This window comes from Ailuropoda melanoleuca, chromosome 8 (assembly GCF_002007445.2).
Source record: "Ailuropoda melanoleuca isolate Jingjing chromosome 8, ASM200744v2, whole genome shotgun sequence".
NCBI lineage: Eukaryota > Metazoa > Chordata > Mammalia > Carnivora > Ursidae > Ailuropoda > Ailuropoda melanoleuca.
In genome coordinates this window covers 70,097,170-70,111,796 of record NC_048225.1, presented here as the reverse complement: position 1 = coordinate 70,111,796, position 14,627 = coordinate 70,097,170, and the positions used below count along the sequence as shown (strand labels likewise).

The 14,627-nt window shown below is 42.6% G+C and overlaps 1 protein-coding gene across 1 annotated transcript in view; it reads left to right on the top strand.

Annotated features, from left to right (window-relative positions):
• Window positions 1-14,627, top strand: part of WDR64 (WD repeat domain 64) — a 119,570-nt gene that overhangs the window by 60,456 nt on the left and 44,487 nt on the right. The window contains exons 11-14 of the mRNA XM_034666663.1: window positions 5,703-5,829; window positions 8,787-8,935; window positions 11,049-11,172; window positions 13,523-13,698. Of these exons, the coding sequence (XP_034522554.1) occupies window positions 5,703-5,829; window positions 8,787-8,935; window positions 11,049-11,172; window positions 13,523-13,698 (576 nt within the window). The remainder of the gene's footprint in view (window positions 1-5,702; window positions 5,830-8,786; window positions 8,936-11,048; window positions 11,173-13,522; window positions 13,699-14,627) is intronic.

The window sequence follows — 14,627 nt, the reverse complement described above, 5'->3', positions numbered from 1 at the left end:
TAGGAATCTTGACTTCTACTGTGTTAGTATGAGTCAGTCAATATAGGAGCCCCTGCTAAGTGCCTCATATTGTATCCTGCCCGGTGCCTAAACATCTTTTGATGTCATCTCTGCCCGAAAGGAGTTAAAAATCTAGTTGAGTAAATAAGGCAAAACTGCCAAAAATCTTTGATGGCAAAACCTAGTAATGACAAAAACATCCAGTTCTGCTCTCCTAGAGAAGTGGAGCCAATTATGAAAGCTGGTTTTGCAACTTGAAATCAAGAAGTCATGAAATCGTAATCTCAAAAGGCAAGGTTGATCTGGCAACCTAGCAAAACTTAAAATGCTCACAGCCTTTGACACAAAAATTCCACCTCTACGAATTTATCAAACGGGTATGTCTAGACTACTATACAAAAATTGCATATACAGGGGGTTCACTAGTACTTTACTACAAGAAAAGAAAAGAAAAAAGTCTAGCTCCATCAGCTGGGGACTAATTAGAATAAATTATAGAGCATCTGTACAACAGAACACTATGCAGCCGTTAGAAAGAATGAAGTAAATTTAAGTAGTTAGTGTGCCCTCACATAGATGTGAGCTCTTCCTACATGTGACCTCATTTAATGTTTGTGACAACTGCACGAGATAGGTTCTGGTATAATCTCCCTTACAAAGGTAAAAACTAAGGCTCAGAGATGTTTAGTGATTTGCCCAAGGTCACACAGCGAGTAAGTGGTGAAGGAGGATTCAGCTGAGTTTGTCTGTCTCCAGAAGCAATATTGCCAACAGTGATTAACCTAAGAAGTAGAACTGGAGAGCCCAGAAGGAGTGGGGAGGTGGGAAAGGGGACTTTGGTGTTTGTACAGTTTGAAATTTTCTAGTAGACACATCTAATAACTTGGTCCTTAAAAAGTTAATTTTTCAAAGGCATGCTGGCTGGCTTCATTTCATTTCTGTTTGCCAGTTATCGCACAGGAAAAATGTAGGAACCAGATAACAAAACTAACAGTTTTAGTTTCACATAGCAAAAATTTTTTTTCCTCTTGTTATTTGTAAGAGCTTAAAAATGCATCTTTGCATTGAATTCATACACAAGTAACATCGAATGCCTACTGTTTGTACTATACTCTTATACATATTTATTTTCAAATATAATATTCGTCTATAATACTATGTCAACCCTCAAAAGAGTCATAATATCAGATATTTTCAGACTCTTCCAATGTAAAATCATGTAGCCCTAATATGATTCATCGGGGGTCTAAAATCTAATTAATATCTTGTAGTTGTTGGGTAAAATTAGGGGGGCTGGCAAAATCCCAGCTTCCCTTGACAAATCAGAAATGCTGAATTCCCAGGTCCTTCCCTCTATCTAAATGATACTGCAATTCTAAAAACTTCTGCCAATACAAGTTTGAACATGGCACAGTTCAAGCATCTGTTCAATAACTCTTACAGTGCATGGTAATTACTTGTGTTGTATCTACTCTCCTGACCAGATCAAAGTCTGTTCAAGAACAGCTGTAATAGTGCTTCTCTTGATTGTTCACTTCTGTAGCACCTAGCTCGGAGTTCCAGAGTTACTTGCTGTATAAGGAATTGTGCATGTCATGTTAGTTTTGCACCTTTTTATAATTCTTTTTTATGTATTTCAGGCCAACTCCTACACATCAGATATATTGCTCTTGGTCACTCTATAATAAATACCCAGCAAGGAAAAAAAAGAATCCTTTATTTTATTTCATTTCATTTCATTTCATTTCATTTCATTTCATTTCATTTCATTTTGTTTTGTTTTATTTTATTTATTAGAGAGAGTACAGGAGCGGTGGGGGGCAGAGGGAGATGGAGAAGCAGATTCCCCGCCATGCGGGGAGGCTGATGCAGGGCTTGATCCCAGGACCCCAAGATCATGACCTGAGCCAAAGGCAGATGCTTAACCTACTAAGCGCCCCCCCAAAAGAGCACTTTATTAATGCATTTGGATAATAGTGATTGGTATTGAGTTTGCAAGAAAAGCCAGGAAACCTGGTTGAATCAAAACAGTCCTCACTCCTGGCACATAGACGTGTAGAGTTTTCAAACAGAGTTGATGAATTATGTTTGCTGATGCGGTCCCATTTATTAATTGATTTATCTAGTTACACTGTGAGTTCTGACTGTCTCTGCATTGCTGCACTTCTGTAAATTCCTACAAGGTCCTGGACCAAGACAGGGGATAAACAAGAGAGCAGACCCAAACCCAGCCAAATAACCAGGCTAACTAAGTATGTGTTCTGCATAAGACACTGGGGAAATAGATAGCATGTAGTTCCTCTCTCAAGCGAGTTATGGTTTAGTAGAGAAGGACCCTTAGCAAATCATGATATGACAATTGCTCATTGCTATTCATGTGGACGGGTATTATGGGCATCTACAGGTGGGACATCTAAATTAGGAGGGTGACCAATGGGAGTTGTCCAAAGGGGGTGAGTTTTTGGATTTTTCAACTTGCAACAAGTGCTATGTTTTTATACAATTAGTACATATATAGGTGTCCTGAAACTGTGAATAGTCTTATTTTGCCTGTTTCAATGTTCTCTGTGAATAAATCCTACTGAAATTTCCTTTTTTCCCCTCAGCACTGTATTTTGAGATTTATCCATGTTATTACATACAGCTCTAGTTCATTTATTTTAACTGGGGCACAGGATTCTGTTGTATGTGCATTACACATGTATCACCTTGGCCAACGAACTTTGGACTTGTTTCTACCCTTTGTGGCTTTGGGGTTGTGGCTTCGGTTGAACAGAGAGCTTTAATTGTAACTTAGTTAAAAGAATCAATCTTTTATGGCTCGTGCTTTTTGTGCTTATTCAAGAAATCGTTTTCAACTCAAGTTCGTAAAGATATCCTCTTCTAAGTTTTCCTAAAAATTATAGTTTCTTCTACACAGGTTTCTAGGCTCCGTCTTCCATATCTGTAACTTCCCCAGCCTGGCCTCTTGGGCTGCAGTGTAGAAATAGGTCTCGTTCCTGAGCCAGAAGTAGTCTTGGTTTAGTTCCCGGTCGAAGGCACGTTCCTCCTTGCTCCCTGGTCTCACAGCTTTCTAAACCCTGTACCTCCAGGTGAAAGTGAACAAAAGCGGCTCGGTCTCCCCGTTCCGGACTAGAGAGTTGCTCCAGGCTCTGCCACGAAGCGCTCGGTGCCTCTGGTCCCACCTGCCTGGGGCGGCTCTCCTGCTGCCCCTGCCCGGTCCGATCCCGGGCACGCGTCCCTGGGGCAGCCCGTCCTTCGCTCTGTGCATCTGTCTTGCTTGGATCTATAGATGTATGCGTCTTGCTTTGAAGACGCGCTGTTTCTTTTTGCTTTCTCTTTTTTTATATATTCTTTACTATTTCTCTGTGTTTGGAGAAGAAATGGCACATCAAGGCATGAACGTATGGAACTGTAACTCCTTAATTCTCTTTATAACAGATTGAGGAAAGAGTAGCAGTTAACTATACAGCAGGGATGTTGAAAGGAAATTGCAGATGATAGGAAGAGTAGGTGCTGTGCCCAGAGACCAGAATGAGAAGGAGGGTTTTGGAAATGGGGAGCAGTTTGGTGTAACAGTGACAGAGATGACACGTGGAACCCCAGGACAGGTGCGGCAGGATCTGCCAGCCCAACAGTCACCCCGTCCCTAAAATCACACAGAACACCTAAAGCACCAAGCTCTGAAAAAGAGAGAAATATGAACAAAGAAAACAGCCCTGCTCTGTAGAAGACATTACAGATTTTAAAACCTGCTCACATCAGTTCAGTGAAGAACAGAGTGCCGGTGTTGTATGTCCATTCTAGAAACAAGAAAACTGAGGCTCCAGGAGTTTACGTGATGTGCTTGAACGGAAATCCAAATCCTCTTCTGCCCCTTCCCTTGTTCTTTCCAGCAACCGTGCTTCAGAGCGTATACATATGGCAGAAAGCCTGCCAACCCTGAATGCATCTCGGCCAAAGCGGTACAATCAGAAACAATTTAAATCGGGACAAGTTTCTTTGGCACGTTTCCATTCTACTGTCACGTTCTTCTCCTACTTGTCTCTCATTCTGGACTCTGAACCTAAATTCATGAAGAGTCCGTTATACTTGCCTACCCTACAATACAGAAAACTGAAAGGTTCAATATTCTAGCAACTACCCCAAATTTGCATTTTTACTAGAACAAAGGAAGTAACTTCCAGCCGTATGGGTTCTGAGTAATACTGGCCTACCGAGGGTCTGCATTTTTTTTTTTTAAGATTTTATTTATTTGACAGAGAGAGACAGCCAGCGAAAGAGGGAACACAAGCAGGGGGAGTGGGAGAGGAAAGCAGGCTCCCGGTGAAAGAGCCTGACATGGGGCTCAATCCCAGAACTCCGGGATCATGCCCTGAGCCGAAAGCAGACACTTGACGACTGAGCCACCCAGGCGCCCCAAGGATCTGCATTTGAGGCCAAACTCCTTACCAGTGCTCCCTAACTCACATGACTTAGACATCCTTATGCTCCTACATAAAAGAATCAAACTGCCTTTGCAACAGTGAGGTTTTGAACTCATTTAACTCAATTACAAGTGTCTCAAATAAGAAGTCAGTTATCTCCCTGTGAACAAAACTACTTAAAGTTTTATATCTTGTTCTACAGTGATCACTCATTTACTCAGCAAATATTCCAATTTAACAGGTTAATAATGACTGTTATAAAGTGAAAATATTATTCAAGGATGCATGATAGAAAACATCACCTTGATCAAATCACGCTTCTTTCTGAAACTCAATCACACTATAACTTGCTTACAAAAACAGAATAATGAAGAAGACTAAGACGGACCAGTTATTTCAAGTGACAAAGGGTAAACTTGACCTACTTTTGCTGAATTTATACTTTATTTTTCTTTCTATTCTCTTATAACAACCCAAGCTCTATTTAGGTAATTACATAGTTCTTTCCTTTCTCAAAGGAGAGCTTAAATAACCTATTTCCCCACACTCTTACTGTATCCAACCCATCCCTAAAAACTGCTTTCTGTAATTCTTACATCCCTGGACAGGAGGAGGGGGAAACTCTTAGACACCTCATTTAGTAAGATGTCCCATCCTTTTCTTTTTTTAAAAAAGATTTTATTGATTAATTGGTTTACAGAAAGAGCACAAGTTGGGGAAGGGACAGAGGGAGAGGAAGAGTGAGAATCTCAAGCAGGCTTCACGCTGAGTGCAGTCTGATGCTGGGCTTGGTCTCAGACCCTGAGATCAAGACCTGAGCCGAAATGAAGAGCCGGACGCTCAGCCAATTGAACCACCCAGGTGCCCCGAAGTTCCATCCTTTTAAGTCATAAAAGAGCAATTTGAAACCCTCCACTTAAAATATGTCTTCTGTCTAATTTCCAATCCATAGTGTAGGGAGAAAGGTGTCTTCATTTGAACTGTTAAGTCACGATCAGTCCTCCAAATTCTTAAAGAATAATAAATACTATATTTCTCTGTAATGATAGAAAAATCCAGTCCCTTTAAGCAAATTTTTAATCACTGCTGCTCTTTTTCTTTGATGTTAACCAAGAGTAATTGAACCAAGAACCAAACTGGAGTTTAGCAAGTGTGTGCTCGTCGTATAAATCATAGTTGCTGCACGTTCGTAAGAGCGTACTGCAGACTCTGAAAATGCTTTGAGTGGGGAACATAAGGTGTAAAAGTGGTGAACTGTGTTCTTTCTTCTCCCAGGCCTTCAGGGTGTGGGATATACAGACCCTTTCACTATTGCAAGTGTTCCATGACAGCCACGGAGGTCCGGGAGACATGCAGATTTATTCTATGGTGTACGATGCCAGTCATGGCATGCTTATTACAGGTAAGTGGACCCGATTAATGGCAGACAAAACTCATATCTTGACTTTCAGTGTTTTTTTAACTAGCACTTGAGCACTAACCAGAAGAAAAACAGAAGTGGAAGGGGAATGAATGTGTTAACTGGGATTCATCACAGTAGATATTTAATTCACTTCCACTCCTTCCTGTCTTTCCATGGCCAGGTAGATAAAATGTGTAACTGCACTTGCTTGAGAAAACCAGGTCAGTGCGCTAAGTCCTTGAGCCAAGGAAGGTGGCCTTGGGGAAAGCAAGAAGTTGTGTGTGACGTGTTGCTGCACAAAAGGCAAAACCAGCTCTGTTTTGACTCTTAGGAGCTGAAATAGGAGCCATCTTTGAGTGGCTACACCAGCTTCAATGCCCCCTTTCTTCTGTGAGGCAATTTGGCCCCATGCATTCTGGCACTGAGACAGTTAGGTGCTGACCTTCTCACCCGCCTTTGCATCTAGACAATAAAGTGGAGAGAGGATAGAGTCCCAAATGAGAGATCCACAGTGCTGACATCAACAGATTTGTTCCCTCCTTTACTTGTTGCCTCTTAAAAACATGCTTCCTAAAGACACAAAAGGTTCTGCTAGGCATTTAGGTTAAACGCTGTTCACAAGCATGCCTTCAGGCTTTAGATGAAAAATGAACGATATTAACAATACTTCTTCCTTCTGGAACACCAACCCTGAATGCATTTCCTAAGCGTTTTCCCACTAACCACCTGTTCTGAGTTCCTGTGGGATTAATTAGGGCAGAGACATGGTTGGTGCTATCTCTGCTGGTGGACAATATAATTATTTTTAACCTGGGTTTGTTTGTTTTTTTCTGGATTAGGAGTGAACTAGCACTTCATGCTTGACAGATAATTTTATATCTTGCAAAGAAGAACTTAATTATAGGTGTAAGCACTCCTCTTCTATTTTAGTTCTTCCAAAAATAACATGCTAATAACTACAAGCGTATTTTCTCCTAGTACCCCTACTTGCATGTTCGATTAGTAGGCTCAGCATTTCCAACCCATTTATCACCAGAGTAATTAAGGACTCAAGTATCAAGACAAAAGAAGAAGGAAAAGGAGGAGGAGGAAAATCAAGATTGCATCCCAATTTTATGTAATTCTGATAGTACTTTGCTTACAAAAATATATGGCTTTGTGTATCGCTTATATTGACTTCAGCCATCAACTTGACATCAGAATTATCTCCCAGAAGCTTATCTCCCAGACTTCATGCTTTGATTCCAAAGGAGCTGCCATAGTAATCTTCTAAACCCCAATGACAGCAGCCCCCCATTCTGGAAATGCTTTGTAGAGTATACTGTTGTTACTGTCACCGTCATTTGTGTCATTCCTCCGTTGTGACGACTCCCTCTCGTGAAGTCCTTCTACAAAGTGCTTTCGTGTACTTTATTTCACTTGACCTGCACAGCCACAGGAGGTAGGAATGATTACTTGTCCTGTTTTATAAATGACACACCAAATATTAAACAGTTCAACTGACTAGTAGGAAAACACCAGGTTGGGGGCACCTGGGGGGCTCAGTCAGTTAAGCATCCAGCTCCTGATTTCGGCTCAGGTCATGATCTCAGGGTTGTGAGATCAAGCCCCATGTCGAGCTCCGTGCTCGGTGCAGAGTCTAGTTGAGTTTCTTTCCCTCTGCGCCCCCCACCCCACTTACGTGCACTCGCGCGCACGCTTTCTCTCTAATAAAACAACAACAACAACAACAAAAACCCACCAGGTTAAAAGGTAGAGCTGGGATTCAATCCCAAAGCATCTGGCTTCTGAAGCCATGTTCTTTCTCTGTAACCACATTGTGTCCACAGTAGTGTAACTAGCCAAAAACATAGAGGATTACCGCCGGTTCACAAGCATATCTGGCTTCGTTGTTGTCGGTTCTAAATAGGGCTAGTCACGATATAATGTTAAAGGGTCTACCAGGAAGTTCCAAGAGTTGGTTATCTGCCTACCATATTCCTCTCATATTTCCATATTAGGATATTTGAACTGAGAAATATTACCAGAAAAACTTTTTAAGTCCTTCTTTACAGATGAACAGACTTTATCTTAAACTTTAAGGAGCTTAGGAAAGGGCTTCATTAACTCCTGGGGCTCCTTTTCCTACAGGTGAGATTGGAAAGTGTGAGAAACTCTGTAATACAAAGTGTTGACCTTTGATAATTTAATCTCCACATCAGTAAAACAGAGAAGTTTCATTTTGTTTGATCTTTGAAATGCATTGAGTTTCTTATTTATATTTCTAGACATTACACCAAAACAGAATACATGGTTGATTTTGAGAGTTAAATCACATTTGCCTTTTGTATTATCCCTGTAAAACCAAACCAGCACCCTTAGGAAAATGCAAATAAGGAATACCTGCTCTCCACCTACTTCCCCACGTTGATTTGGAAATTAATCTTATTTAACATTGATATTGCAGGCATGGGTGTGTAACCATTCTCATTCATTACATTTAATAAGGCCATGGTCAGAGTGCTTTATCGGTTGTTGGTCAGAAAAGGCTCTCTGACAATAAATTCCAATCACTAAGTGGAAGCTTACCTTCCTCAGAAAGCTGCCCATCCCTGTGATTACTATACGCCAGATGGAGAGGCACACGGCAGGCACTCTCAAGAAGGAAAAATGTAGACTCTATAAAAATAGAAAAATTGGGATCACTGAAAAGAGGATATCAATGAATCCAAATGGCCTGCGCTTGAAAATTAAAGACGCCCCCAATGAATGCTTTTCTCTTGCTGAATAACATTTACTTTATTTGTCAAAAAATGTCTTAGAGAAAATACGTGTGTCTTCCCCTCATTGGATAGCCTAGGAATTGATGTTACTAATCTCACTGGTGGGTGGTTTCCAAACACAACTGATTGGGTAAAGTCCTTCGTGATTCCAAACTTCTGATGTTGGGTGTTTGTGAGATTCTCACTCTGTTCCAGGATCGAGTGTTATGGACATGTACCCTCTGACCAGGATGGTGCAAGGTACAAGACAGATCCCTCGCACTCACGAACGAGAAATCAACATCATGCTTTACAACAGATATTTTCACCAAGTACTTACTATCTGTTCTGAATCCATCATGAGGGTGAGTATGTATTGGCTCTTCAGAAAGAAAAAGGCAAAGCAGAATTTTCTCTTTTTCGAGATAAGTCTTTGAAGGATTAAGTCAATGTCGTGGCACGTGTGATGAGACTCGACAGTAGAGCTATTTTTAAGTGATCGCGAACACACGAAAAACCGGTATTTTCAGCCAGCTCAGACTGCATGCTATTAAGCTGCATCCGCAATTAAATAAATAAAGCTAGTTTTTACTATCGGAATAGGAATTTTAAAGGAAATATACCAAGAAAAGAGTAACTAGGATGGATGGATGGGTAGATGGGAGGGTGGATGGATGGATGGATGGATGGTTAGATGGACAGATGGATAGATAGATTTTTAAATCCGAGCTATGGGCAGAGGATATGGTAAGAAGGAAGGGAGAGGAATTTGTAGTGTTTACTATAACTTCCAGAGATGTAGGACATGTGCCAAGTGCCTTAAATCCATGATCTTATTTAATCTTCACACTGATTCTGTGCGGACAGATAAAGGGTTCCATTTTAAAGATGAGGAAACCAGGACTCATGGCGATCAAGCCACTTGCCCCAGATTGCATAAGTAGTAAGCGTCATAGCTGGGACGTGTACTGAGGTTGGTGTGTTGTCATCACCGAGCTCCCCCGAGTTCGGGGTACGCAGCCATCCGGAGTGCGTCTGTAATTACGACCATCAAAGCCATCTAGCAGTGATGGCTGGTGGTGTTTGCTTCAGAGGGCCATCCTTTAATTTCATGCATGCTCTCCAAAAGGAGACATCTGGAGCAGTAGAGAGCATCCTCTGCAGACCCTTTAAGTCCCCTCTCGATCTCTGACCTTCTGTGCTCATCTGCGGAGATTTTCTCAGGCCAAACTCTCCGGAACTCAGTTAACGATCACCTGGTTCTGATAATGCCTTATAGAGTAAGTAGAGGAAAACTAAAACTCAAACCTACTCTGTTTTCATGAAATACTGACTTCTAGAGGGGAATTGGCTTCTCTGGAAGGGGAGAAGGGGAGAAGGAATGCATCTAGGTGAGTTTTCATACTTGAGTGATGGTTTGAAGAGGAGTCATTCTTCAGGCAGAACATGGGTGACCTCTGAGACCCGTTCATGTCACACATTTCTCTTCTCCTTTAAGGACTTTGTCTGTACTGGGGGCACTCAGAGATTGAGAACGTGGGCTTTCGGTCCAGACTGACCTCATTCAGGTCGGTCAGTGGCCCTTGGTTGGCCACCAGATGATTCCACCAGGTCCCTCTTGTCCTGCGCTCCCTCTTTGATTCCAGCTGCAATAACTGCCTTTCAGCTCCCTGGAGGGACAATGGGCCCTCCCATCTCCGGCCCTTTGCTCATGCTGCCCCTGCCTCAGAGACCTTGAGGGTGACCGTCTGTCTTGCCAGTGAGCTCCGTTACTCACCGGCAGCCTAGTTTACATGTGAGCGTGGCATATCCACGAAGAAGGAGAGTTTTAGACCGAAAGGCTGAAGGTCTAGAGCCTTGACTGTGTTTCCAAAGGGAGACAATGATGTATCCTGACATGTTTCTGGATTTTCTGATTACCCCCAGCCTGATTACACAGACAGCCTTCTCTGAAGTCTCTCTCTCCCTCCAAGAGCAAGGCCCATGTCCCTAATTAGAACACTTCTTGGAAAAGTCAATGAGCTCCTTCCTCAAGGTTCTCTTAGATTCCATGCTGTTCCCAGAGATTCTGTCCTGTGACTCCTAGCTAATTTGGATGAGGGTCAACAGGGAATAAATCCAGTCTGATTTTGTCTGCTGTACTTGTAATGGTTACATTGCTGTCTGGCCACTAATCTTGTTTCGTGCTCACAGTAGCAAAATTGGCTACTTCCTCCACAGCCAAGGCTGCCTAAAATAGTCGCTGCCTGTCTCGGCCACCTCGGTGTGCCGCAGACACGCTCCAGGATCCCACAGGAATGACTAGATGGCACTGCATCTTTTAGAACTTTCTTTGATCAAACCAACATTCAGGGCAGAATGTTGGAAAAGATTTTAGAAGAGCATAGTACCCATTCTGAGGCTGCTTTGAATACTGTTAAATTTTCATAAGAGCTGAAGGGTATATGGATGATTTGATTTTTTTTTTCTTTCCTACAGGTTTGGGAACTTGAGACTGGCCTCCAAGTATACCAGATTTTAGACCCTCATGGCTTCAGTGTTGAACTGACTTCTGCAGCTGTTGATGAAACTGGATTTCTTTTTGCCACAGGAGCGTACAATGGTCAGATTCCCATCCAGAATATGGCCTCCCTGCTTTAGTGCCCTGAGAATTTGTGCTAGGAACTCACTGTGTGATTAGAGAGAGAGCGTGAACCAGCTGGAATATGTCCTCGTGCCAGAGAGGCTGCTCTTCCCGACAGAATGGGCATCACAGTACTGTCACCGTACCTCACATCACACTCATATTATTGCTGTCACGTTTGTGAAGGTCTTTCACGCGCATCTCATTCTACCTTTGGCAGGACTTGTGTTGCACTGACTCCTTTCGTCCTTTTACTTTTGGGGACCATCAGCTAAGAGATGGATGTTTAGACTTTGTGCTTGCTGATAATATTTTTACCAACAGTAGCTCTGGGGACCAGACAGAAATCCAGCCAACATTGTTATACAACACCCAGAATTCTGTGTTGGACTCGTTTATGAGTCCCAGTTCCTTGGGGCCATGCGCCACGTCAAACTTGAGAGGATGTCAGGCTCAGGTGGTGTTATGTCCCTTGCTGCTCCTCCTGTGATGGAGCACTGCGTAGAACTTTCTGGAACCAAGCACTCCAGCACTCCAGCCTGCCTCACCTTCACCTCACCCTGCTCTGACCTCCCACAAAAGAACTACTTTATCTAGACAATATGACCAACTTGCATGCACTACTCATAGTTTATTTATTCTAGAGATATATTTACTAAAGAAATTCTTGCCTGTAAGCCAGTTGGTGGGATGAGTGCACATCCTGATGTGAAAGTCTGATTTTCAAAGTGTGACGGATCACAGTACACGTGAAAAGAAATCATGAATGCTAAGTTGATGGGGCGTGAATAAACGCAGTGCTCCGCATGTGGGACGGTTCTTAAGAAAGCTCTACACACGTATGAAAATTAGTTATAATAGAAATTCTGAGCATGTACACAACTGTTACCAGGCATAACCATCAGCAATTCATACAGATGACTAAGACAGTGTTGTTTTCACACAAGCAAGTCCTATCTCATTGTTAGCGCTAGGGCCTAGAATTTCCTTAAACATGGACAGTTGGTTCTCCTCAGAGGTCCTTGACAAAGACGCTGCACCATCCTAGGTCACCTGCAAAGTAGGGTTCTCTGGCTCTTGGAACAGCTCTCTCACAAGCCAGCAGCCCTCATTTCCACCCCACCACCACCTAAGCTGACCAACTCCTCTCCCTGCTCTCTGCCCCATTAAATCTGACTGCCAAAGTCCCAACGTAGCAGGAAATCTGGGCTGTGACACTGTGGGCCACACATCCAGGACTGAAGGAGAGCATTCCTTCTTTTCACTGTTTGTATGACTGTGTTCCTCCATGACCATAAAGTCCTCAAGGGCAGGAACCATGCCTGTTCACTTGGCATTCACAGCTCCTCGCATAGTGCTGAGTATAGAGGGAAAATTTAGTCAGTGTTTAATGATGTTGTGAACAAATAAATGGTAGGAGTTGTGAGTATTGCTGACAGAAGCTGGCAGAAGGAAAGAAAAACAGCACAGTGAGAACATTATGGATGTCCAACAGGAGTAGAGCTGGGGGATACAAAGTAGGGGTGGTATTAGGGTCAAGTGAAGGAAGGAAAGTGCTGCGAAGAGCCGTCCACTAGATTCCAAACTTGAGGTGACCCCTAGAAAAGCCCACGTGAAGAGGATTCCTACACAGAGTGATGATCTAGAAATAGCCATTCAACAACCACGCTATTTATCACATCTCCTGGCCCCTTCATCAAGCTCCCTTAAATCAAATGACCCAAGTTAACTGTAAAGAAAGTATGATTTCAAATGTAAGAAGAAACTCAACACCGCTGTTTCATCTCCTTCCCATGTAACTGACAAAACAACTCAAAGCTTGATAGATTCCTATGTGCTGGAATTCTCTTTAATGTTTTATTACCCAATAAGGGCAAAAGTCTTCGAACACATCAACACCTTAGGTAACGTGATGTCATTGGTTTGATCTTTTACTATGAATGACTATTGTGGCATGATATTAGATAAATAGAAGGATACTGGGGAGTATTTAGCAAACTGGAGGGTTTGGAAGAATAAGGGCAGAAAAGATCCACTTCAGCCAGAAAGCTCAGTTAGGAGAGTCCGAGTGTTTCAAGAAAACTGTCACAAATTTCAAGACGTTGCCTAGTCCTGTTAATTTTTATCAGCCTGTGACAAATGAAGGCATACAGAAATGTATTCTGTGCATAGCAAGACTAAGGAGACTCACACATCAGTCTTAGCAGGAAATAAATATATGATAAATTGTTGGCAGAAAGCTTTCAATTAGATCAATTTTTGTCTGAGATAAAAGCCAAGCTTTCTATAAATTACTTGTACCTACATAGTCTTTTTCTTGTGTGCTCAGGAACAATTAAAATCTGGGACTTTGGCAGTGGGCAGGAGATGAAAGTGTTGCCGGAAGGGAAAGACTGGAAGGAGGAAGAGCACTGGCTGCGGCACCTGATTTTCCTGAAAGCCCAGGAAAAACAGCAGTATTTGATCCTCGCCTTGGAGCGCAACGGGAAGATCAAGATGGTCCAGGTGTGCAATCCCAGTTCTGTATCTGTGCTCTATGCGCTTTCTTGGGAACGTCAGTGGAGTTACTGGGTGGTCCCCATCCCACTCTTCTGCCAGTCAGCTGAGAATAGCATTTCTCCACCAGCCTTCCTAGGAGGCTCCCAACTCAGACCATCCTAGCCCAGGTCCAAGACGAGAGCAGAAAGAATAGCTGCTCAGGGACAGCTTCTCACCCACCAGCGTTTGCCAAAGGATCAGTCAGGACCCCCTGGAGCGGGTATCAGAAAGGTGAAACACCCACAGGTGCCCCCCCGATGTGGTGTATACTCTCATGTGGGGATACTCCACCGGCAGAGCTGCTCCCCAGCAGCCTCTCTGAAGGGGAGCAGAGATTCCTCTCTGTCCTTAGAATGCATAATGCATTCAGGGACGCTCAAGTCACTTTTTCAGTTTGTCACCAAAATTGCTTTGTTTACGTTAAGGTTAATGATGCAATCTGCTCAGGGCCATTTCGGGAGGATTGAGGTAGGCTCATTTATTTTTTTCTGTGAGTCTATTACCACCGAAGAATGCTAATGCCTACTTCATATTTAAAATGAAGGCTAGATCATTTATCCTGGATACTGAGTGGATCTCTCTCTGCCTAGAACTCAAGGACTCGTTGACTTTATTATTCCCCTTCTGAAAGCTGAGATCAGAAAAAAAAATCTTAAATTAGGTTAGTAATCATGAAATTTCAGCATTGATTAAGGTGACTGATGGCCTTTCTGCTAGAAAAAAGGAATGAAAAACATCCCTGATTGAATATACTCTTCCCATGTGGTCTGAGCAATCCAATAGCAGCATAGGAATTTCTTAGTAATACGCTTTACAGCACAACAACGGATTGATTTCCCTTCTTTAAAGTAATGCAATTGGCCATCAGTATGCTTTTCCTAACAGACGATGTCTAT